Genomic DNA, 25,066 nt, shown 5'->3' with positions numbered 1-25,066 from the left:
ACGGTAATCCCATCGTTGTGTCACAGTAGCAGTGTGTGTGTGTAACTGTTTCCTTTCACTTGTTCTCTACAATGAGATCTAGTCAGATCAACTTTGTTTTGGATCCTGGTTTATACCCTTCAACTTCATCTGATACCGGGGATGACGTCCCGCCCACTAATCCTCTTCGTATCACCCCATTGGTTCAAAATAAAAGCCGGGCCACTTAAACCGAGCTCCCATTGGTTTGTCACAACGTCAGTCACGCTCTGCACAGTCTCTGCGTGCAAATAGACGCGTAGATGCGGAACAGAGAGGAAGAGAGAGCGAACAGAGGAAGAGGGGGCGGACGACCGGTGCCCTTCATCACTAAAGCACACGTTTATACTGTTGTAGGTCTGTTTTGTCATTTTAATTAAGAGGAAGTGGGACGCTGACCGTGAAAATGGCGCAGCCGGACACTAAGAAGATCTTCTTCGAGAACCTTTCGGGAGCGGGCAAATCCATCGCGGTGCTGACGAGCGGAGGAGATGCTCAAGGTAAAAGTGTCCGGACACACTTCCACAGGAGCGGGGTCTTGAGGCCTGACAGGCCCGCAGGAGGGGGGAGACACACGGCTGGTTCCCTGGCCTGTCTGCGGTCTCTAATAACACCAAGAGCAGAGCGGGGGGAGCTCGGTAACGCTTCCATGCACCATTCACCCAGGAAGCCCGCGGGTTAGCATGCTAGCTCCTGCTAGCTAACAGCATCCCCCCCCTGTCACTGAGTTTGGGGCTTCTTTTTTTTTTTTGTCGCTGCGCAGCGTGACAGCAGCTCAGAGGTCTGCCAAGGTCGAGCCAAGCCGAGCCGAGCTGTCACATGCTAGTGTTTATCACTGCATCACGGTGGACGAGCACGAGTTGTCATTTAATAAACTCCCGGTCCGGTTAAGTTGCATTGCGGGATAGTGACGGCCAGATCCAGGGTGGATGACGGGGCCTGAGGTCGGGGTAACAACAGCAGGGTCCAGTGGTGGGATGCCTGCATCCTGTGTACGTGATGATCCGCATACAACGTGCCCGGGCAGGAAACCGTGGTCATGTGGTGACAGCTACACGCCTACTAACGCCACATGAAGCGCGTTATAATCTTATGAGGGTTAATCTCTATAGAAGGCAGTTATGCCGGTATGAAACCTATGCAATCGTATCATCTCTGTGTAACCCGAGCTGTGCTATTGATTGTGATCACGGAAGCTGGTCAGTTTTCTATGTGAAAATCCAGAAGTGGTGATCAAAGTGTTGAACGTGTGTTTTTAATGTGCTACAGTTCATTCAGGCACAGAGAAACTCATAGCAAAGCATAAAGTGTTGGTTCTGGTTAAAACAGTCCTGATCAAACAGCACCACGCCAATTCAGACAGATCCCTCAATAGTATTTTATGTTATTACTTTTAATTATTTTCCTCCTACCTTTTTATAGGATTTTTAGCCATATTTTATTGTTGTGTTATTATTATTGTCTTTCTAACTATTGCTGCTGTAACACATGCAGCATAAAGCCCTTAAAAGCCCATTGGCCATCACCTGACAATAAATTAGCTCCTGTGGGCAATAGTTAATATGTTGGGGCTTCCAGTGTAGACAGCGGCTATCCAGGCCCAGTCTTTACTTCGACGTACACAGTTTACAGTTTTCTTTTATGTTTGTTTATGTTTTGGTTCGTCTTTATCAACAGTTATCTGCGGATGAATGCAGACAAAGTTGACAGGAGATACATTCTGCCTCTTTAGCTCATCACATTGGGCTCAAATGGGATTGGCCGAACTAGTAACGGACCTGAAGCCTTTTGGCCCCTACATCTTATCCCTCGCCCACATATTCTGTTTACTCACATGTAGAATCTGTTGTAGAGATTATGTGCTTAAAGAGCTATTCAGCCTCCAAGTCAGAAAAGCAGCAGTATAACTGATCACATTAATAATGGATCTGTTCTGTTCCACTATCCATGGAAGTTGAGGCAGAGTTACAATGAGTCAGTTCAATTTCACCCATCGTTATTCGCATTAAAACTGTTAAATCCATATGTGACATGTCAAAATGTCTTCCTTTATATAAACCCCATTGAAGTAAACATTAGTTTACATTTTGCACCTCATGGTGTTTTCTGCATGTGAACAGAAGTCATTGTTTTCCTTTGTCTCAGAAGAATTTAATCCAACTGTGGTGGATGGTTTTAGGTTGAGGATTCACTGTTAGCAGACATGTGTGTTGAGGAATGTTTGACCATCCTCACACATTACATATACACAATACCATTAAGAGAATAGTGCCTACCTCATTGTACACATACTCCCTTCTCTCCCAGCAAGACCCAAGGTGAAGTTATAAATAATGGGGCCAACTAGCAGTACGTTGTGGTGTCTATGGACTTTCGTATTTCGTTCAGATGCCCAAGACAGAGAGTCACCAAACTTCAACTCTTTTGTGACGCAAGTAGAGGAAGATATACTGGGATGCTGTATGAGACATCTTCAGACTTGTGGGGGTGACAATTGCTCATGTTACTCTGTTGACGTTTGTATATTGTTCCACCTTCTGGTCTCCTTGATGAAGTCCACATAAACTCTTCTGCAAAAGACATCAGCTGCTGCCAGAAAAGTTCCATTACAATATGCATGAACATAGAAGAAAAGAAAGAGCCCATAGAGTTGGCCCCACAGACCAATGAGGTGGTGGCATGCATGACAGGAGCTGAACGCCAGTGTCACAGGGTATTGTGTAGCCTTGGCTTTAGTCCTTCCACTCAGTCAGGCGGGAGAACGTGTCAGTCATGCAGAATGAGACGGACAAACTTTGGGGTTGTCTGCTTCAATAAGGACTTTCAACCTCTTATGTGATGTTTAAATTTTGGTTTCTCTTCTCAGATTCAGATCCAGTTTCCTCTCTCTTTGCTGAATTTGCTGTTCAGTTGAATGCAGTTATGTAACAAGGCAGTAGGTCACGTGCTGTTGCACTTGGCAGTTTGGTGAATAGCTGGTTCTGTAACTTCACATGTAAAGACCACGTTTATTTTACCTTCCTGTATAATCTACTTCAGAGATTTTCACTGTCTAATTCTTTAATAACGTCTTTCCCACTGCCTCGATGGTCTTGAAGCATGTTGCTTGGTAACAGCAATACTTGGCTGCCTTACGAGCTAAAGAGAAAAGAAACTCTCCTTTCTTCGTTTTTTTATTTCGCCTTCACTCAGCCAAGTTCCAGCCTGCCTGTTGTGGGTAAAGCCTTATCTACTATTCTCTCTCTATGTCAGTGTTTAAGCTAACCTACCATTAACATTCAAGTCACGGAGATGCGTCTCAGTGGTCGCTGGGTTCACTGGCACTAACCACAGAGTAAATTAGAGGCCAAAACAGCAGGAAATACTTTTGACCAAAAATGGCTGTGTGTTGCTGTGGTGAGAAATAAAATGGTCCCAGCCACAGATTGACAGAATAAACACACACTCAGCCTTTGCTTTTACATACACTAACACATTCAAGTCACCTAAATACTTAAGGAGAGGGAGATACAGTTTTTACAGCTGCAGTGACAGACTCTGCGACAGAGGTGAAATAAACTGGAACAGCCATGTAAATCAAGATCTTATCTGCTATAGCTGAAAGCCATGTGGTTATTTCTCTCCCCACAGCTCAGCTACCTCCCCTGCTCATCACAGCACTGTGCTTGTTGTATGGTTCCGATTTTTTGACATTTAATTCTCTGTCTTTCAGGGATGAATGCTGCTGTTCGTGCTGTCGTTCGAATGGGGTTATACGTGGGTGCAAAAGTTTATTTCATTCATGAGGTGAGCCCATATTTTGAGATGATCATTATTATGCCACTTGGTGCTCCAAAACTTAACCTGACGACCTTCTTTTTAAATGATTACATCTCATGTCAGGGCATCTTGTCCCTTTTGTTGTACATTGTAAACAGAAGTTTCTCAGTCTAAATGCATGATATGTATATACAGGGATGTAGCAGATGCTAGAGGAGTTTTGGTGCTTGCGCATCCTGTGATCCCAGCACATCTGTGAATCTGGTGGTCCTGCTCGCTCACTGTGTTGTTACATAACATGACATGAGGCCTTGTGTGAAACGCCCCCTCCCACTCGGGCACCACAGTACTCTGGGTGTTCTCCTGCACGATTCAGGACATCAAGGATGGGCCAAACATTAGTCATCCACATGTATTTATTGAGTTTCCAAATTAACCATACTGTTTGATCTTGCATGCAGTCAAAATACTTGTGCTGCGGTTTAGAGTGCACACTGCACACTCTAACACACTGCACACACCACTCCAGCTGTTTGCCTCAAGGTCGTCTCAAGTGTTTGATTTGTTTAAGCACCAAGAAGCTTATCCTGTTTTTTTTTCCTGAATCAGGGATATCAGGGTATGGTGGACGGTGGGGAGAACATAAAGGAAGCCACATGGGAAAGTGTTTCCAGCATGCTACAAGTGGTGAGTAATAATCACGGGCAGCATTCCACACATCTAATGCAGTTACTGCCGGGGCCACAGAAACAGTTGCTCCCTCTTCTCTTAAGAGGAACATGCTGGTCATGTCCCTAAAACAGGAGGCTATTTTTGTGGGTAGAAAGGTCATCGCTTATCATTGTTCCCACTTGTCTGCCCCAAGGGTGGGACAGTTATTGGCAGCGCCCGCTGCAAAGAGTTTCGCACTCATGAGGGACGGCTGAAGGCCGCTCACAACCTGGTGCAGTACGGCATCACCAACCTCTGTGTGATCGGCGGAGATGGCAGTTTGACTGGAGCCAACCTCTTTAGGGAGGAATGGAGTGGACTGCTGCTGGAGCTGGTCGGCCAAGGTACAGAGGAAAGATGAGGGCCCCTCCTTGATGCTAGTTTCCTACCTGACAATACAAAACCTGACAGTATTAATACTTTATATATAGAGACTTAAGGCACAAACTCTTTCTAGGGCTGTCAATCTTCCTCTTTAATCCCATGTGAATATATTCCCTTATTATATTCAATATTCAAATTATATTTTTTAACTTTTCATAAAACTGAACCTATCATTACTAAGTATCATGCTGCTCCTCTAGAGATTCAAGGCTCCTGTCTATATATATCAAAGGATTCTCAATGAATTATGTATAGATTAGCGGAAATTATCCGTTAATAATCACTTTGACGTAAGCCAGCAAGGCTGAGGTAGAGCTGCAGACCAAACACATTTATAAAATCAATAGAAAAACATTTTTAATATTCGAATTATATACGACTTCTGAAAATGTTCCAACAACCCTAACTCCTTCTTATTAGTAGATACTTCCCATTTATATTCTATATTTTTTTTATAAAAGATAATTATTGTAAGTTATAGTGGAGTTGCTTAATATAACCTTCTGTTTACTCAGGAGAAATGTGACATAGTTAGAATATTTATGTTTATCTGTGACAAAATAATTTCAAGGTTTTACCACCTTTAATTCCTAACAGTAAAAATAACATCCAGTCAAATATTCGGAAGAGGTTTATGATATAAATCATTGATGGTTCTTTCAAAACAAATCCGTGTTAAGGTTTATTCCTGAGCTCATCAGTTTCCATTCCTGCTCATCCTTTACTATTATGTCAACAAGCTGTGAGAGTAACCTGTCTGAACAACTGTAAAATAACCTGCGGATCCTTTTAGGTCTGATCGAGGACGAGGCTGTTCAGAAGTACTCCGCCCTCCACATCGTGGGGATGGTCGGCTCCATCGATAACGACTTCTGCGGCACTGACATGACAATCGGCACAGACTCGGCTTTGCACAGAATCATAGAGGTGGTGGACGCAATCATGACAACCGCACAGAGGTGAGGTGGTGGAGGCAGAGCAGGTGTATCCTTAAATGTGGTGAGACCATCAGCAACAGTGCAAAGTCCATGACTGTGTCAGAGCCTGTTGTTGGGAAAATTTCAGGATAAACATGGACATCTGTGCAACATATTTAGCTGCTCACCACTCTTAATCTAATTTGAGGCCATGTTGTATCTGGAGGAAACTAAAGAAGCTAAAGAAAACATTCTCTTACTGTCGGCATGTCAGGCATGTTATGTTCCCTGTAGATATTTCTGGGTCTGGGAATAGAAATTATTTGACTTTTTCCACTCGTCTTACCACATACATTAAAGTCAGACAAATATGGCCATGTATGGTAATAGAAAAGTATTGCAGTGGAATATTTCACCACATATAGGCTGGATTCTTCTCCATTTGCCATCATCAGTCGAATGCCTGTTCCTGAGCACATCTGCCCTTTAGTAAAATCCTCCGTAACCAAAAGTATGTGTTATAAGTGATATTTTCTGCCCCTATCTTTCAGTCACCAGAGGACATTTGTGTTGGAGGTCATGGGCAGACACTGTGGGTAAGAGTGGATTTCATTTTATATGAACTTTATATGAAAACTATAATTCTCTTATCACCTCTGTTTATACACACACTGTTCTGTCTGTGTGTTTTTTATTATCGCAGCTACCTGGCCTTGGTGAGCGCCCTCGCTTGTGGGGCAGACTGGGTGTTGATCCCAGAGATGCCCCCAGAGGACGGCTGGGAGGACAAGATGTGTCAGAAACTGTCTGCGGTAACACCATCTCACTGATCTCCCCACAGTAAACCCAGTGAACCGTATTGTATCAGCCTCCACGCTGGATGTTAATTGTTTAACTTTCCAGTTTTCTGTTTATCTCCAAGGAGTAAATCCAGATCAGAGAAGACTGATGTGGCGGAAAGTGTTAAGTCTCAGTTGTCTGGTGTCTTACTGTGTTATTTTTTTCTGGGTTGTAAATACAATCTACGATTCAGACCCGTTCCAGAGGCACAAGGCTGAATATAATAATAGTTGCAGAGGGATCCCAAGACAGACACGGGAAGCCTATAACCTCTAGTTATGTCAAGGAAGTGAGTACCTGATTGTAAAGAAAGGGGAAGCCAGAAGCATGGAGACCCGACTGATGGAAAACAGCTCGACCTAAACAGCCCAAAACATTCTTTAATAGTTTTATATTTAACAGGATGTTGTTGCGAGTGGAAAAGACAAATCTTCCCTCAGGTAAAGCCTTGTTTACACTACACGATTTTCAGCCCGATTTGACATTCACAGATGAGTTTTGCATGTGGGTGACAACAGTCCCCGATTTGAACTTGATAGGCCCGCGCTATGTTTGAACGCTTCAAAGAAGCGTTTCGATTTCCAAACTGCTAGAAATGTAGTCGGGGACAACTCTAGTCAATCAGAGTGCAATACTGATTCAAGGTAGATGTTGTGGTGAGGTGCCCCCTGATTCTTTACATGGAAAATGTCTGTAATTGGGGAAGTTAAAGATTCAGTAAGAACTAGGGCTACGTTGTAGCACTAACGGGCCCAAGCACAGGCGATTTCAAGTCTGTTGCGGTCGGTGAAGAGAGAGCGTTCGATGACCAAGCGCTCGTCTCCGTGTTACATGCGTTTGGGCACTGCAGCAAGGATAAACGCCTCACTTTCTGTAGCCAGCAGGTGGTGCTATCGTTTTTAATCATGGTGTCTTTGTAGCTGTCATGACTCTTGTCTTACATGTCTGGTTTGGACTGGATTGGACCAAATATGTCCAAGATACAGAAGCTCATGTTTTAATGGCGTGTAATCAAACTTTGACGTCACGCCAAGGTCACACCGTAAGACAAGAAATCAATCTTTTAATAACTTTTCATCTCCATCTTGTTGTGATGACACTCAACTAAATTTCACGTTGATCTGATGAAAGCTCTACAACAAGTACATCAAAGTAAAAGTGTGGAATATGGCTGAAATGGCTACCAAATCCAAAATGGCGGGCTTCCTGTGTGGTTTAGCATATCTGTCCAAGGGACTTATTTCTTTGTCATGAAAAGACACATGTCCCTATCGATTTTTGTAGATATAGACCAATCGTAGTGCCGGGGCTGCCCTTTAGGGGGCGCTAGTCAGTTATTTTGACACACCCATTCCTTAAAACTATCTGTATATCTTCAGGGGTGGGCTGTTGATACACACATGTAGTTTGAGGGAGCTGGACCCATGAACACGGAAGTTACAGCAATTTCGTGTGTCATGGCGAGTTGAACTTTGATGACACGCCATTAATAATCCGCATGATGAAAAGTCACAGTAATCGTAAGCCTACATTATCAATGTCTTGAGACCCATTTGACACAGTTTGACATGGTTTCACAAAGTGGAGGAGGATAAATACATCCAAGTGTAAAATGTACCAAAAACAAGACATTTCCTGCTGCCACCAGGAGGCGCTGTGATTTTAAGTCACGATTACTGTGTAGATGTCTTCAGGTGGCGACTCTTGTCTTACATGTATAGTTTGGAGTCGATTGGACCAAATATGTCTGAGATAGAGAAGCTTGTGTTTTGATGGCGTTTCATCAAACTTTGACGCTACGCCACGGTCAGACGGTATGACGAAAAGTTGATCTTTCAATAACTTTTTATCTCCATTTTGTTGTGATGACACTCGTCTAAATTTTAAGTTGATATGGTGAAAACTCTACGAGAAGTACATTAAAGTAAAAATATGGAATATGACCAAAATGGCCACTTAATCCAAAATGGCGGGCTTCCTGTTAATTTTTTCATAATGGTCCTTGAGGCTTTTTTGTGCATCTGGTCATGATACACAACTGTCTTGATTTTCGTGAGGATCGGTGAATGCTAAATGAGGGGGTTTTCCGTAGGTGGCGCTGTGGAGCATTTTGCCACGCCCATTTCCAAATACTGAAAACTTTTACAACTTCTTGAGCATGTTTAAAAATTCTCAGAATAATCCTTTCAATTTCAATAGGGCCTCTCACCAGAGGTGCTCGGGCCCTAATTAGGTTAAAGGGATCTATTGGCAGAAATGTAATATAAAAGATCATAGTGATGTTTTCACTGATGTGGAACACAGACTGGACAAACTAAACACATTTTTGAGTTTTTTTTGACAACTGGAGGCTACCACAGGTTCTCTTTCATGTTTGGAAGGGGAGGGTGAGTTGAGGGGTATTCAGCTACAATACGCAACTTCACCACTAGATGTCACTAAATTCTACACATCAAACCTTTAATGTGGAGACCACTCGGGGTTTCTTACTAAGATTGTGAGTGTGTTACCCCCTTACCAGTCAGTCGTGTAGTGTGAGCTGCACAGCGATCCGACGGCTTTGAAAGTCGTGTAGTGTGAACTCGGCTTAAAATGCTGTAAGCGAGGCCTATTACAACACAGTGATGACAGGAAATAAGGCCTGCTGAACACTGCTGATTACAAAGTGCAGACACAAGCTGCGCTGACATGGCAGCTTTTATCCTGAGAGGTATCTGTTCGCAGCTCCCGGGGCTGTCGGCATCGTCAGGGCCCTCCTGTGCTTCTGAAAGCCTGCGTCACAGCCACAGTCTCAATTTTTCTGTCATGTTGTTTCTCCACCAATCCCCCTCCCCCAACTCCTTATAGAACCGAGCAGGGATGAAAAGGCTGAATATCATAATTGTAGCCGAAGGGGCGATTGATCATAGCAACAAGCTCATTACCACTGACTATATTAAGGATGTAAGTACGGAGCGTTGTGTGGCCAGTTCAAGCGCTGACTGCCTCCTGTATGACCTCTACCACTGTACTGCTGCCCTGGTGTGGCTTTGACTCTGTTGCTGTTGTTTCTGGAATGCTCTGTCCGACACACTCGTTTGGTAAGACGGCTTTCACCATACTACTGCTCCCGCTGTCAGACCCTGAGTGGACCCCCTCACTTAATCTCAACCCCAAACATTTGTATACTCAAATGTCATGTATTTATAAAAGCTTAACACATAGTTTGTAGAATACTTTTTCACACCCGTTTACTGTAAATCTGCTCACAGGGGTTTTCACTGTATTTTACTACCTTCCACTAACTGTCCTACATTTGTAAAGTATTTTATTTTCATCTTTCAGTTACTGAGTATTTCTTTTAAATTAAGCACTTCCTGCCTGGGACCCTGCGTAATATGCAGCACAAGCTGACAGCCCCCTATTAACATGACTGAAAAATTAGAATGGCTTGCCTGTGCTTCCCCTTTTCTTCAGCTTTTCTGTGATGTTGGTGTTTAAGTGTGTGATGTGTTTATGGAGTTTTGCATGAACATTCATTTTAGCTTAAGCTGTTTTATAAATATGCTTGAGATGCAATAGTATCATTTCACATTAAGGGTGCAGTAGAAGTTTCCATGATCACTGCTAAAACCTGTATGTTTCAACCTCCCAGCTTGTCGTCAAATGTTTGGGCTTCGACACGCGGGTTACAATTCTGGGGCACGTGCAGAGAGGAGGGACCCCATCTGCTTTTGACCGAATCCTGGTACGTGCACCACTTCAATTTTAAAGTGTAAATGAATGGTAGAGAAAGTTAATGTGCAACTATTCTGGTAATCGATGAATCACTTTTCAGTGAGTCATTTAAAAAAAAAATAACCAAACATATGCCGGTTGCAGCTTCTCAAATATCCGGCTCACTTTGCCTACAATGTTCATTTTGTTCTCTGTAGCATGTATAGCAGAAACTCTATATGGTTAACATTAAAGCTAATGCAGACATTATCTGTGAGCTCTTCATTTGAGGTGTTTGTTGGGAAAGGTTCAGCTGTCCAGAGCATTTCCTGCCTAATCCTGTGTGTCTGAAGAGAAATGGCTCCAGGTTTTAGGTTAAGTACATTAACAGATTTATGGCTCAGCAGGTGCAGCACTGCATCACAGGCAGTGAGCAGCTCATCCCTTCGGGTTCTCATCAAGCTCCAAACTGAAGCTCAAAAATGATTTTTTTCTCCAGAAATTTAAACTTGACAAGTGGTTATGCATATAAGGGAGAAAATTAGGATAATGCATTTTTATTTAATCGTGTGTGTGTTTGCTCACACAGGCCAGTCGTATGGGTGTGGAGGCTGTTTTTGCCCTGCTAGAGACCACAGCCAACACGCCAGCCTGTGTGGTGTCTCTGTGTGGGAACCAATCGGTGCGTCTGCCTCTGATGGAGTGTGTGCAGATGGTAAGTAATGGACTGGGCTGGAGACAGGGCAGACACACACACTCACACACACACACACACACACACACACACACACACACACACACACACACACACACATTTAAATATCAACGCAAGCACTCAGGAACGACTCAGAGTCAATGGGGACGAGGTTGGAGGAGCTTAAGTAATGATTACAAACAGCACAGCCCATTGGGTCTGGAGTACCACTAATGTTCACAAGAGAGTTGAATTGTTGGAGACTGAAGAGGCTGGTGGGTCTGGTTAATGATTACCCAAAGCATTTGGCAGGATTGACAATGAATGCCCGCATGATGATGATGGTGATGATGTAATAGCAGCCCATCACCACAGAAACGCACAAAAGGATCTCTCTTGGTATACTCACTCGACTTGATTGGACTGTAACAGCACTAGGAAGAAAATGTTTCCTCAGTTTTCTGTTGTTTTTAGAATTAATCCATTTAGAACTAAGCGCAGAATAAAAACAAAATCTAAAACCTACGCATTGTTTAAAAACAACCTCAGGGGGCTCTGTAGAGCTAAGAGAATTGACAACTTTTACAAAAAAAAATATTTCTCAGCCTATGAAGCAGATAGAGACATGGAAAAAAAGATCACTTAAACATCTGGCTTTCATTGTTAATCATTGCCATTTCACAATATTAGGGGTTAGGGTAAATTTATTAAAAACCAACAAATCTGACAAACTCAGGCTTGAAACACACATGGCTCATCCGGCTCTAAAGGGCAGATAGAACTCAGTTTTATCATCGGTAAAAACAAGGTTACATACTACTTTTCTTTGCACACTACAAATACATTTTGTCTTACATGCACAAATTGTTATGCTCGTAATAATCACCTTAATATCACTTATTTCACAGATATAAACAAAAAAACAGGGCAGAACAGGATATGAATGATATCCTGATTTCAAACTGAAAACACTGTTTTCCCTCAGACTCAGGAGGTCCAGAAGGCCATGGACGAGAAGCGGTTTGAGGAGGCTGTCAAGCTTCGGGGCAGGTATGACTGTCATCCTGCTGCGACCAATCCGATATCCCTAAGCCATCACTTCACTCAAGATCAAGACATCAGTTTGATGTTGCTCCCTGTAGACATTAAGCTGCAGACAGGTGCTATTTTAGAAACACCACCAGACTTGTTTTTACTCTGGATTCCGTCGACATCAGCAGAAAATTCACAATTAGGGATGCAGACGATTCAAAAAGCATTGCTATTTGTTTGCTATCATGAATCCTGACGATGGAAACTAATCCGTGCATTTTTGTGAACATACCTAGTGTCCTGTGTTTTATTGCAGGAGTTTTGAAAACAACTTGAAGACGTACAAACTTCTGGCTCATCGTAAACCAGAAACTGAACTGCCAATTGTAAGTCACCTCATGTCACAGTGACATTTACAAACTGTGTGTTTATGTGTGTGCTAGGAGCTGACAAAGGTGAAACTACCGTTTCTGTCAAATGTCCCAGTCACACCAGGAGCCTCCCCCGTGCCTGGAGTGCAGGTTGTTGTGCAGGTTGTTGAGTCGAATCAGCCTCCCTGAGACACTGAGACGTTAAATATTTGATCGCTCTGTCCCGAGTATCTACCTACAAATAATGACTCTACTACTGCAGCCCTGATGTTCTGTGCTACTGCTATTTTCAGATCTCTTTGTCAAAAGATGACTTCTGCAAAGAGGTTAAATACAGCCTGCTTGTTATGCTAGCATCCGCCAGACAGTGTCAGTCATTTCCTGCCACTCAATAGAAAAAATAAGATGACTTGTTATTAGTCTGGTGATATCCACAGTGTATTTGCTGTGAAGACTATATCTGTAGTCACTGGTCTCTTCATATGGGGCCCAGGTTGCCTCAGTGATATCAGATGACACCTGGTCCCCGACTCCCCCCCCCGCTGAGGGATGACTTGTTCAACCCTGTCGGGAGCCGCTTTAGCCGGCTGCTGTGGCTCTAGAGGAGGCAGCTCACACTGAGGATCAGTGAGGTGTGGAGGCAGCGTGGCAGACTCCATGCTGTAGAGCTCGCCTCAGGGGTTGGCTCCCGCTGCATCTGCGATAATGACCACAGCAGGCGCAGCGTGTAGCCGAGTGCAGACCAGGATTCGTTTATTGATTCACTTTGCAGAGCGTGAATAACAAAATCTGAAATATACTCTATGTCTCGCAAAGATAAAACTATCTACATCACATTTCACATGTTCCAGAGCAACTTCAATGTGGCAGTGCTGAATGTCGGTGCCCCTGCGGCAGGCATGAATGCTGCGGTGCGTTCGGCTGTCAGAGTCGGCATCTCTGAGGGGCACAAGATGTTCGCAGTCAGCGATGGATTCGAAGGATTATCTAAGGGACAGGTGGGTACTCCAGCACTAATTTACTTGAACGTACACTCTACTATTGCTATAAGAATCTCCCAGGGTAGTTTCACATCCATTAATAATCAAATTTAACTATTACAGCATAAATATAATGTGTATTACTGTCAGACTTTAATCAATAGAGAATAATAAGAGAATTGGCTTAGCTTGATGAGAGGCAGGCATCACACAATCACTGCTGGCTCCCTGAATGAAGAATAATGAGGGAAACGAAGAGGATAATCTCCCGAGATTGATGTAAACCAATTTCCCACATTTAGTCCCTACTCAGCCGAAGCTCATGCAGTACTACAGTGAATAGACAGAGGGCAGCAGAGTGTTATGATTAAAATGCTTTTGGAACGATTAAGTGGGATGACCCCCCCCCCTCCTTTTCTAACACTGACATATGTAGGGAGTGTTTTGTTTTGAACAAAAGGGTAAAAGCAGACAGTAGTAGGTGTGTTTGTGTGAAGGGTAGTGTATTGTGTAAAGCTTTAATGTGGGCTGTCATCTGAGACAATTTTGCTGCTCTTTATCTGGCAAAACTGGTTTTCAACTCCTCTTGTATCCTTTTTAGACACTCTCCCAGTGAGAAATCCTAAATCCCCCTCATCCCATATATACGTCATTCAAAGAGCAGTAGTTAATAAAACAATCTGACCTTTTATCTTCATTAAAATGTTTCCTGTATCACTGGTTAGTTCAACATCCTGTGTGTGTGTCCATGCCAGCTGAAATCAGACAGAGCTGAACTAACCCCTTAGGAGATTAGATGAGTGAGAGTAATGCATTTCTATACTTCAGTGCTTTGGAACTCTCTGCTGCACATCTCTGTGATCTCACTGCTCCACTTCCTCTATTTCATACGTGAGAGAGTGTCCAGAAAATGAACTCGCATCTGCACAATCTCTGCACTCAGACCCCAGTGCGACGTTTTAGAAAATACAGAACTGTAGCGCACACAAAACTTTGTGTACAGATGTTTGTGAGAAATGGACCAACAGGAACATAGAAACAACCCTTGTTGTAGTATTCATGAGTTTTATTGCTAAAAGATTGTTGTTTCCTTTAACTTCAGGTTTCAGCAACACTCAGACATGGATAGTGAGAGTAAATAAAGGATTTCAAATGTTATGGAATTATGTTATTAGGCCCAACATGACATGTAAGAATACACATTGGTGTTTTGTTCCCCACAGATCAGGGAGATTAAATGGGCTGATGTTGGAGGATGGACGGGACAGGGTGGATCTCTACTGGGAACCAAAAGGTAACTTTTTCAGTAGTGCATAGATCTGATCATTAAATAAAAAATTATTAAGTAATAAATAATAATCTAGTTGCTTCTCTTGTTGTTTCTGTCTTCAGAACTCTCCCTGCAAAGCATATTGACAAAATTGCTGAGCAGATGAGAAAGAACAACATTAATGCATTACTCATAATTGGTGGATTCGAGGTACGTTTCAAATTTGTATGATGAAGTAACATTCTCTTGAATTTTTTATCCATAAGCTTATTAGCTCCTGAGTTTTGAATTAATGACATTAGTTCAAATAAGATATAAACTGTTAAAAGATAGAATCAATGCTAACAGTATACAGTTAAAAAATGTATATTTATTGTAATTATGTATATGTATTTTGATGTTAACAGTGTTGATCCTGTCATATCAGTGTTGTCCCATTTAATGTCAGCTCATCCCCATACGGCTCCATACATAGTCATATGCGTAGCTATGCTTCAGTAGAGCTAATGAGAGTAGCTGCATTATAAAGTTAAATATAAATGTGTGGAGAGAAAATATGATCCTGAACTTTAGGCTTATGCATTATTTGAATAAAAAGTCACCCTATATTGTAATTGAACTGTAAATATTAATATTATTATCATTCAATTGTATTTGGAAACAGATCAGCTGATTTTTTTTCCCCAGTCATTTCACGCTCTCCCATTTAGACGCCCACCAGCTTTAATATTCCTGTGATGTATGCAAGTAAATTACTTTCATCTGTATGTCGGATGTGTGTGTATGTATGGATGTGTGCGTATGTTTCTGAGAGTGTGTACGTTCGTTTGTGTGTGTGTGTGTGTGGAGTTGTACCTGTCTGTTTCGCTGCTGTCCGTTGTGATAGACATGGCTCCTCCCCTTGGCACGCTCCACTCTTGTCTCTCCCCTTCCTTCCTTCCTTGTGCCTGCAAGTAGCACCTCTCAAACTAAACCCAACCTGCTGAGGTTCCACCCCCACACACACTAAAGCCCTCGGCTCTGCCCTGCAGGCCTTCCTGTCACTGCTGGAATTGTTAACGGCGCGCGGGAAATATGACGAGTTCTGCGTGCCCATGGTCATGGTCCCAGCCACAGTCTCCAACAATGTGCCGGGCTCAGACCTCAGCATTGGTGCTGACACGGCTCTGAACGCCATCACTACTGTAAGTGATGGGGTCTGGCAACAAGAGTAGTTGATCCCTACAGTACACAGATGCATCTAAAGCAAGCAAACACTCACACATGCACTTAAGCAGACAAACTCTGATTTCCACCAACACATTCACATAGTCAACCAGGCAGAGTTAAAAAAAATAGAGAAACTGCCCTCTCAGTCATCTACAAATCATTCTGGAACACTTGGAAGAATTTCCTGTGAACATGGCATCTGTCAGCTACATCTGGTAAACAAGTTTCTCTAAAAACACAAGACATTCAGCATAGAAAAACATGTCTGTCCTGTGAGGCTTGGCTGGTAAAGGTAAAGCCGCCGCTCCCTTCCCAGTCAGGTAAGTAAGCGAGCGGCAAAATGGAGGCATGTTGTGAGGTGCACATGTGTCATGGCCGCCATGTTTGCTCTGCCTGCCCTTCTCCCTGACTGTATGTTTGTGTCCTGCCACATCATTAACCTCAAGATGAGTGGAGCATGTAGGTGTGACATCGTATTATTATCTCACATATACTGCACTGCTACATAACACAAACTAACAGCCTGTAGTACTGCTAATATGTACTAGCATGTACATTAAATCTCCTAGACTGATGATTCATTAGGATCACAGATTTGACTATTTGTGAATAATAATAAATATGAAAATAAAACAGCTTTGTTCTTGCTGTTTTGTTTTAAGCTTTATTCAAACTAACCTCAATTTAATTAAATAAAACCAGTGGGAATTTAAACAGAAAATCCTCCCTGAGCTTTACTCTTGGCTCGACCAGTCTTCTTGATTTCCTCCTCTTCCTGTGTGTGCTGACTCGATCAGTGCTTGTCCTGCCTGCCTGCATATAACACACTGTCACAGCAGATATGGCTGACGTCACGTGGTTGCCCTGTTCATTGTCACTGCATCAAGCCACCGAGGCTCAAAAACAACCTCTCATCTTCCTCCATCTTTTCCTGTCTGTCTTCCCCTCTCGTCTACTGCATCTCAATCACTGTCCTTGTACTCCTTCTCTCTCTTCTTCCCATTTTTCATCTCTGTACTCGTACTTCTGTCCTCCTGTCCTCTCTGCCAAAGGGAAGCCATAGCTGCTATCACACGGAAAGAGCCGGAATGGCAGGATACGCTCTAGCAACCTGAGAGAGGCTCACCCCCACCTCTCTCTCTCAGTAGTGGCTCTAATGCATTTTCATATACTGCCGCTTCAGGCGTTTGAGAGTCTGCTGCAGCTGTATGAGGCTCGCGCTACCCATGAGGAGTTATGCATCCCGATGTGTATGCTGCCTGCCACCATAAGTAACAATGTACCGGGCACAGATCTAAGTATCGGGGCAGATACGGCCCTCAATGCCATCGTGGAGGTAAGGCATTCAAAACGCCACGTTCGTGATTGCTTATGCAAAGAGGATGAAAATGACACATGATGTCACGTATCTGTGAAGAGCTTACAATCAACAGACTGTTTTAGCAGTGCAGTAAAGTGTCCCACAACCTCTAACTAACTTTATCCCAATTCATAGCTAGTCCTAACCACACTTCTAACATTACCCTGAGTTTAGGGATAACCCAAACACTAAATATATGTACTTTTCAACAGGGGGCACTCCATTGATTTTACACATGAGGCTGAGATCCATCCATCTATTAAGTAGCTGGATTGCCCCTTAAACTCTGCTGTAACATTTGAAACCGTGGACATTTTACTGCCATAACAGACACCTGATATTCAACTGATTTATTAGCACTGGACGATCAAAATATAGTTTTAACATCAGATTAATTAGAAATGATGGTTTCCTTCTTTACACATGAGTTTAAGTGTTTCTCAATTTACCTGTAAATCTCCAGTTTACCATTTGATGTGCTCTCTCATCCTTATGCAGGACCCCAGTCTCTAACTGGTGAAAGCAGTGTTTTAGCCTGAATCTGCCTGAAATGTTGAAATGTTGCGATTTGCCTCTTGTGCCGATTGATGAATAAGCATGTCTGCATTGAAACAAGTATTGTCGTTGTTCTTCCATGTGGAATGTGTTACGCTAACTTTACCATGACTGCCAATCTTGCCTGCTTGTTACGAGTTTCTTGACACTTTTCTTATCTTAAACATGACAGACATTTAACCGGAGGTAGCTTGAACATTTACACTAAAGCGTAACAGTGATCAGCGTGTAGTGATAACTTAACATATACTAACATGGTGAGCTTGTTTGCACGCGTCAGACTTGTGACCGCATCAAGCAGTCGGCCAGTGGGACCAAGAGACGTGTGTTCATCATTGAGACCATGGGAGGCTACTGTGGCTACCTGGCCAGTGTCGGAGGCCTGGCTGCTGGAGCAGACGCTGCCTACATCTATGAGGAGCCATTTGACATCAGAGACCTGCAGGTGACTCACGCTCTGCTGTAGCACACAAACACACACACACACATGAACTCTCACACTGAAGCAGTGCCATCTACTGGTCAGCATTGCACACGTGTACTGTTTCTCCCCACAGGCCAATGTTGAGCATCTGACAGAGAAAATGAAGACGAGCATTCAAAGAGGACTGGTCCTCAGGTAAGACAATGATATCATGATAAATAAATTTAGTACATTTTTTAAATATATAAATAAATAATCTCAAATTAATAGATAGACAGATATGATGTGAATTTTACAATGACTAACCTTGAGTGATTTGTAGTAATAAGCGGCAACTGTTTCAGGACAAGACAAACAGCTGCTGCACATCATTAAATAAGTTGTGTTTCTAGCAGAGCAGCTTGTATTCAATAATAATCCGATCCAACACTGATGTAATCAGATAAACAGATGATGATGTAATAAAGTATATAAATGATGACTATATAGAGAACCTCCAGGATGCTATTGAATGGGTGCATGTAGGCTCAAATGGTTCTGTTGTATTCTATGTTTGTAGGAATGAGAACAGTAACGAGAACTACACTACAGACTTCATCTACCAGCTGTACTCCGAAGAAGGGAAGGGAGTGTTTGACTGCAGGAAGAATGTGCTGGGTCACATGCAGCAGGTAGGCCTCAACATTAACCATTCTGTACACGAAACTAATCTTCCAGACTAAGTGTCACTTAATAAAGAGCTTTCCATATTTGTATCTAGAATAGCATCAACGTTTTAGTGTGTAGGATATAGTGACATCTAGCGGTGAGGTTGCATGTTGAGCTGAATAACCCTCACCTCACCCTGCCCTTCCAAACATGACAGAGAACTTGTGGTATCCCTCAGTTGTCATGAAAACTCAAAAGGTGTTAGGTTTGTCCAGTCTGGGCCACTGTAAAAACATCGCGGACCCGCTCCCAATGTAAATATAGTATTATTTGAATATAAAGTGTCCAAAGGAAACAACAATTTGAACAATTTTTATGAAACACACTAGTTAAAACATCACTAGGATTATTTTATGTTCAGTTTCTGCTCATATATCCCTTCCCTTAAATCTTACACACTGAACCTTTTAATTTCATTAACGAAACATACATTTGTCATGCTGCACTTTTCTCTTCATCACAACATGAACACATTGACAACATTGCTAGACTAGATCCTGCCCATGCGCTTACACACTATGGCTGTAAGAAATGTTATAACACACAGGGAAGGGAAAAGAACTTGACAGGTTGACATTTGGACCCACTTCAAATATACATGAGGGAAAAAGTGAAGGTGTAGTTTTGTCAAGAGAGACAATCGGCAGCTTAAATAAATCCACTGGGAAGAAAAACACTAACCTGAGGAGACACCTGAAGGCACCACACAGGAAGTGAGGTTACCTTACATTAAGATGTAACATTACATCGATGTTAAAGCAATATTCAGAGAAATACTGAAGGCAGTGGTGGAACATTATGCAGTAGCATCTCAAAGCATTAGGACAGATGTGCTTGTTACACAGAACATCTATTGTACTTCTCTCCGTCCTGGTAGAGGGATAGCTCCCCTGTGACCGCTGTCTGATATTTATCTATTATAAACTCTTAATCATAGTGTTGTGTTATATTGTGTTATACACTGAGGTTGTTTTTTATTATGTTAGACTGTAGTGGATTTGCTAATGCTGCCGCAGTTTGACTAAGAATAGACTCATTCACTAAGGAAACTTAACTGAATATAAAAGGGGTGTGGTTGCAGTATTTATCTGAGGACTGAGACACAATCTAAAAGACTTAATTAACACAAAATGACTTTCATACAAACAAAGCACTGTGTTCTTTGTTTTATTCCAGCTTTGTGCTTTTGGAAACAAACAACACTTTGCCCCGGAGGCGGGAGGGGGGAATAGGTTGTGTCTGCAGAAATTAATGGGATACAGAAAAGAAGATTTAGAGATGTAGATTTGGGGATATCAGGAGCAAAAACAAACACAGCAGGAGCAATAACTTATTTACTTAAAAAAATTCAAAAAGATAAAGGAAATAACACAAGTATTTAGTACATAACTAAATGCCAAACATATAGAATATCAACACAGATGCAGGACACAGAAGAATGGGTGCAATTTCAGAGTTTAATAATATAAGATATTCAGTGTTGTCTTCATGTTGCACTGTGTGGTCGAGTGATACCTCTTGACTCCTTTTCGAAGGGAGGAGCCCCGTCTCCGTTCGACCGCAACTTTGGGACGAAGATCTCTGCCAAGGCGATGCAGTGGATCACCAAGAAGCTGGTTGAGACGTTCAGACAAGGTAGAGTTAACTCTCCTCTGGAGTACAATGAGTGGTGGTAGCTGACCCCTCCTCCTCCCTACAGAGACGTGCCCAGTGAAGCAGAACTTTAGACGGATCTGTCATGGAGTCAGTCTGTTATGATGTGTTGTTAATTATTGATCCTTTATACCCAACAGTTTAAAGAGAAATCTACTTTTCTGATGGATAACACTAACGGATATATGATGTGATACATCTGATAAACAGTTACACACTGTATATGTATAAAGACGACAATTAAAGTCGAAACTCCTCTTTGTTTTTTATGTCTATATCCCAAACACATGGATGACATAAGATGAAGGTAAATCTTTGTTTTTGTTTCCATGTTGGCTCCATGACCATCTGCATCTTACATGTTTAGCTCCATGTCCCTGTCTGTCATTCCCATCGCCTCCCTGCCACACCTGAAGGAAGCACACGGCCTGTCCAGGCACATGTGGGGTGCAGCTACGATGCAGAATGAATCTTTGTCCTGCTCTGCCCCACATTTCTTTGTGTTTCTGTGTTACTTTTTGTTGCTTTAGTTGCTTATGTGTAGTGACAGTTTGTGGCCCTGTTCAGACCTGCTCGCAGGGGGTCCAACCACAAGTGTTCAGCTCTAAGTGTGTTTGTTCACAACTTAAATTATAATACGCCTCCACATGTGCGTCCAGTGTTTACTCGTGATCAGACTTCACTTCCCTGCACAAGACTCATTCAGACCCCCCCGACTCTGCTCACTCTTGCTTGCGTCAACACTCGCACACACGTCTGGACCCATCTGGAAGCTCAACTGTGTTTTATTACGGAGTGTGAACAGATGAACCTAGAGCTGTGAGATCAGAGAACTTGAGATCCAATCTCTCAGGACCGATGTGACTACCATGTCTGAACAGGGCCGGTATCATCACTTTCTCAACTTTTCCATTTGATCAGTTGCACCTCCCAGCTGTAGTCCTCCTGTAGATCCTTACGGAACCGTTATCCTCACGGTCTTTGTGGTAGCTGCTAGCTAGAGGAACGAGTCCTCATCACGCTGTACAACCCCCCCACCCCCCACACACTGTAAATGTTAAGTCTGTGTCCTGTATGTTTGCGAGAGGCAAAGAGGGGATCTAAAACACATTCCTGCTCCTGCCTCCACCACTAAGTGCTCCCGTGTCTCCCTGCAGGCCGAGTGTTCGCCAACACTGAGGACACCTGCTGTCTGCTGGGGATGCGTCGCAGGGCTCTGGTCTTCCAGCCGGTTGTACAACTCAAGGGCGACACTGACTTTGTGTACGTATCACACTCACTGAACTTAAAGTCACTGTGTAGAACACGTTAGAGTGTCTTTAGTGTCCATAAATCTTGAAAGTGAAACAAAAGCGAACTCCTGAACATAAGCTATTGACAAAACTCGCATTTATGAATTTTATTTTATTGTTTGTTGAATATACTGTATGTAAATATAAATTACATGACCGATCCTAAATTTGACGCCAAAACTTGTAGATCACCGACTGGTGGCTGGCTGCAGTATTGGTCATAAACTGCCTCCTCCATGTTTGTTAATGGGACATCGACCAAAGTAAAAGGACCAGAGAACATTGCAAGTTTTAATTACTTAGGTGGCTTCATTTCTGAATAGTGGGAGGAAGCAGCGATGCTTCGTCCATCTTTAAATACACATCAGCAGGGATTTCACAGCAGCATACATATGATACAGTAAAGAAACTTCTGGCAGTGAGTGATCAAGGTGATAAATGGATAATAAAAGGAGCAAATTGGCATTTTACCATTGTTTTCTTGACTGCAGAGCCAAAACCCGGACGACTGTGGGAAAATTAGAATGCAAATTATTCCTATTTATGTTTGAGCCTAAGTGATTAGTCTTTCAGTCAACACAAGTCAATCAACAAGTCCTATTAAATGAGTCCTGCTCCTCGTCGCTGAACTGTGCTAATTTTCACTGTTTTCTAACTCTAATTTATTCAGAAAATAAACAGCAGATTATATGATGGAAAAACATTGTTGGAGACCTCATTTACTGCAGTAATTGTTAATGCCAATTTGAACACTGGTCTAATATGACATGATGATGCATAGTCCTGCACTGGGTTCCCACTGGTACCATTTGATGTGGGCGGCTGTGTATGTAGCATATGTGTTTAATGACAGGGAGAGGTCGGGTTACAGGTCATATGGTAACGAGTTCGGGGGGGATATGGATTTGACTTAAACAGAAATGTGCAGGGAGGGTGTTGGTTTCCAAAAATGGACGCAAGCAGGACTGTGAACAGATCTCTTTACTGCCCCCCAGCAGTCAGAAGAGACATTACATCTGTTCAACATGTGACCATCAGATGTTAATGTTAGAGTTAGGACCCCAGTAATGAGGTTTCCCTTATCTGTCTACAGCCACAGGATCCCCAAGGAGCAGTGGTGGCTGAAGCTGCGTCCCCTCATGAAGATCTTGGCCAAGTACAAGACGAGCTACGACGTCTCGGACTCCGGTCAGCTGGAGCACGTCATACGCAACCGTCCCAAAGAGTCGGACGCTTCAGTAGCAATGTGAAAGGCCCCCTGTGCTGCCCGGGGGTCTGCGACGTGTGTAAGAGTGAGGGTGTGTGTGGGCGTCAGTGTGCGTGTCATAAAAGAGCTCCAGTTACCACAACCAACCATGTTCAATTCCTGTGTGTGTCATTTCCCTTCACTCTGTAGGCTCTGCAGCGCTTCTTATAGACGACACACACACGTGTACGCTCGGACACGCTGTACACACACCTGCCCTGCCGTGCAATTGTGTGTCCTTGTTGCCGTGGATGTTTAGTGTCAGCGTTGTTAGCAAATTGCACTTTCCCTGTCTCCAGTCTCATGAGGACAGAAACGACACTGTATCTGCTGTACAAACCAATGTGTGGGTGTGTGTGGGTGTGTCTGCCTAGAACCAGTGTGACGCTCTGTATATTCAGTCAGACTGACGCAGTTCACTTACTGCACATGTCTAGAGAACAGCGTGCTGCGCTTCACACAGAAACTAATATTTATCTTTTTAACATTGTTATTATTTTGCTTGTAATCATGGATATATATATTAACTGTCGGAACTGCTGTACTGAGTAGCTGTCTGTCAAACTGCACCAACATGATAGATTTGTCAGAGAATAATGTTTCCCACAGATTAAAACCAGACAGTGTAACCTGCTGAGTCGTGTCCTTGGATTTATTTCTCTTGATTCATTTATCAACCTATTCAATCACTGAACATCTCATTAAGGAGTAAGATCATCTTCTTCTATACGCAGACAATATCATCAACTTGTATTAACAGATTTGTTTTGTTCTTTGAATCAATATGGGGAGACGATAGAAGAATAAGGGAAAGTGCTCAGTTCATCCAGAGCCTGAGCCCCTGGACGTCTCAGGAGCTAGAGGGAGTGAAATACTAAAAGGAAGATCATTTCCATTTTGGTCTTCCTCATCACTAAACCTGAAGTAGTCAGATATGAGTGCAGGACGTACATGTGCAATAGTTTTCCATGAAACGGAATGGAAGATGGGCCAAGAAAGAATTCAGTACATTTTTGGTGTGGATCCAGGAAAGATCTTTTCACTTTCTTGCGAGATAGAGCGACTTTTACAATATTCATTAAATAAGGGGACTAATATTTGTGAGTGTGTGAAATATGGTGCAGATCCAAATAATGTAACTGTGGTTGAGAATAGTTTCAATCGAGAAAAAACAGGATCAGAGTGAATCAGTTGTTTCTCCCAGACGCTCGTGGAGTTTTTATATTCTACATCAGAGCCAGCAGGTGGCGGCAGAGCACCGTCGCATCCCTGGGTTTCCCGGGTTCATCGGGTCCACAATGACACGGATTCCCTCCATCACTGGCTGTCCGCTCCTGCCTCTCACACGTTCACTGCATTGTGGTTCGGTGCTAAAGTAGATTAACAGTGTGTGGCCATAATTAGGAATTAATCTTATCATTTGAAGAGAAATTTCTATTTCCCACGGGCATATTAATTGTGTATACATGTAATTGGGTGTCTTTTTTCCCGCCTAAATGGAGCTCCTTTTCTTCCTTAACTCGAAGTAATTACATGTGTATACATCCAGGCTGAGGCCATCGCCCACAGCGCTGTGGCGAGAAGCGTAATTTGAGGAAAGCACACTACCTGAATCACCTTTACTCCCCGTAGACCCCGCCAGAATAATTATCACCCCCGACTTAAAGCGGCACGGTTAATTCCAGTCCTCACGACAACACATCCGCACAAAAAGACTCAACGTTTTCCCTGTCGCTGCAATTTCTTCGGCCCCCCCGGTGGGAGCGCCGCTCATTGTGGAAGCATTTCCACGTTCGCCGGCTCCTTCTCTCTAAGCATGAAATTAGTAAATCCAATAATTTGGGTTGATTTAAGAATGCAGGGGCCGACTGCAGGGTCACACGCACATTGGTAATCAATACTAATCACCATTTCCCTCCCCCTCCTCCCCACCACCTTTAGACTCAC

General features: G+C 43.0%; 1 protein-coding gene across 6 annotated transcripts; it reads left to right on the top strand.

Annotated features, from left to right (window-relative positions):
• Positions 1-243: 243 nt before the first annotated feature.
• On the top strand, positions 244-23,753 carry pfkpa (phosphofructokinase, platelet a). Of its 6 annotated transcripts, XM_053412229.1 has the most exons (23): positions 244-518; positions 3,731-3,804; positions 4,387-4,464; positions 4,643-4,832; positions 5,666-5,831; positions 6,341-6,385; positions 6,493-6,601; positions 9,477-9,572; positions 10,264-10,356; positions 10,915-11,040; positions 12,005-12,069; positions 12,368-12,437; positions 13,274-13,420; positions 14,626-14,696; positions 14,795-14,882; positions 15,704-15,856; positions 17,065-17,217; positions 18,077-18,241; positions 18,354-18,415; positions 18,780-18,891; positions 20,464-20,563; positions 21,739-21,844; positions 22,967-23,753. In XM_053412229.1, exons 1-23 carry the CDS (start codon positions 425-427, stop codon positions 23,121-23,123), a joined length of 2,520 nt encoding a protein of 839 aa, XP_053268204.1. In that variant the 5' UTR covers positions 244-424; the 3' UTR covers positions 23,124-23,753. The 6 variants fall into 6 exon arrangements, 5 of the variants coding, with proteins under 5 accessions (XP_053268204.1, XP_053268202.1, XP_053268203.1 ...); XM_053412227.1 differs by lacking the exon at positions 17,065-17,217; XM_053412228.1 differs by lacking the exons at positions 9,477-9,572; positions 17,065-17,217 and adding an exon at positions 6,823-6,918.
• Positions 23,754-25,066: the final 1,313 nt, after the last annotated feature.

This window comes from Pleuronectes platessa, chromosome 20 (genome assembly GCF_947347685.1).
Source record: "Pleuronectes platessa chromosome 20, fPlePla1.1, whole genome shotgun sequence".
Lineage (NCBI taxonomy): Eukaryota > Metazoa > Chordata > Actinopteri > Pleuronectiformes > Pleuronectidae > Pleuronectes > Pleuronectes platessa.
The sequence above is the reverse complement of the archived record's forward strand: the minus strand, read 5'-3'. Positions and strand labels throughout refer to the sequence as shown.

Coding starts and splice junctions, on each gene's coding strand:
- pfkpa (XM_053412229.1), top strand. CDS start 425: ATGGCGCAGCCGGACACTAAGAAGATCTTCTTCGAGAACCTTTCGGGA. Junction 3,805..4,386: donor AAGTTTATTTCATTCATGAG/GTGAGCCCATAT, acceptor TTCCTGAATCAG/GGATATCAGGGTATGGTGGA. Junction 6,602..9,476: donor TGTGTCAGAAACTGTCTGCG/GTAACACCATCT, acceptor AACTCCTTATAG/AACCGAGCAGGGATGAAAAG.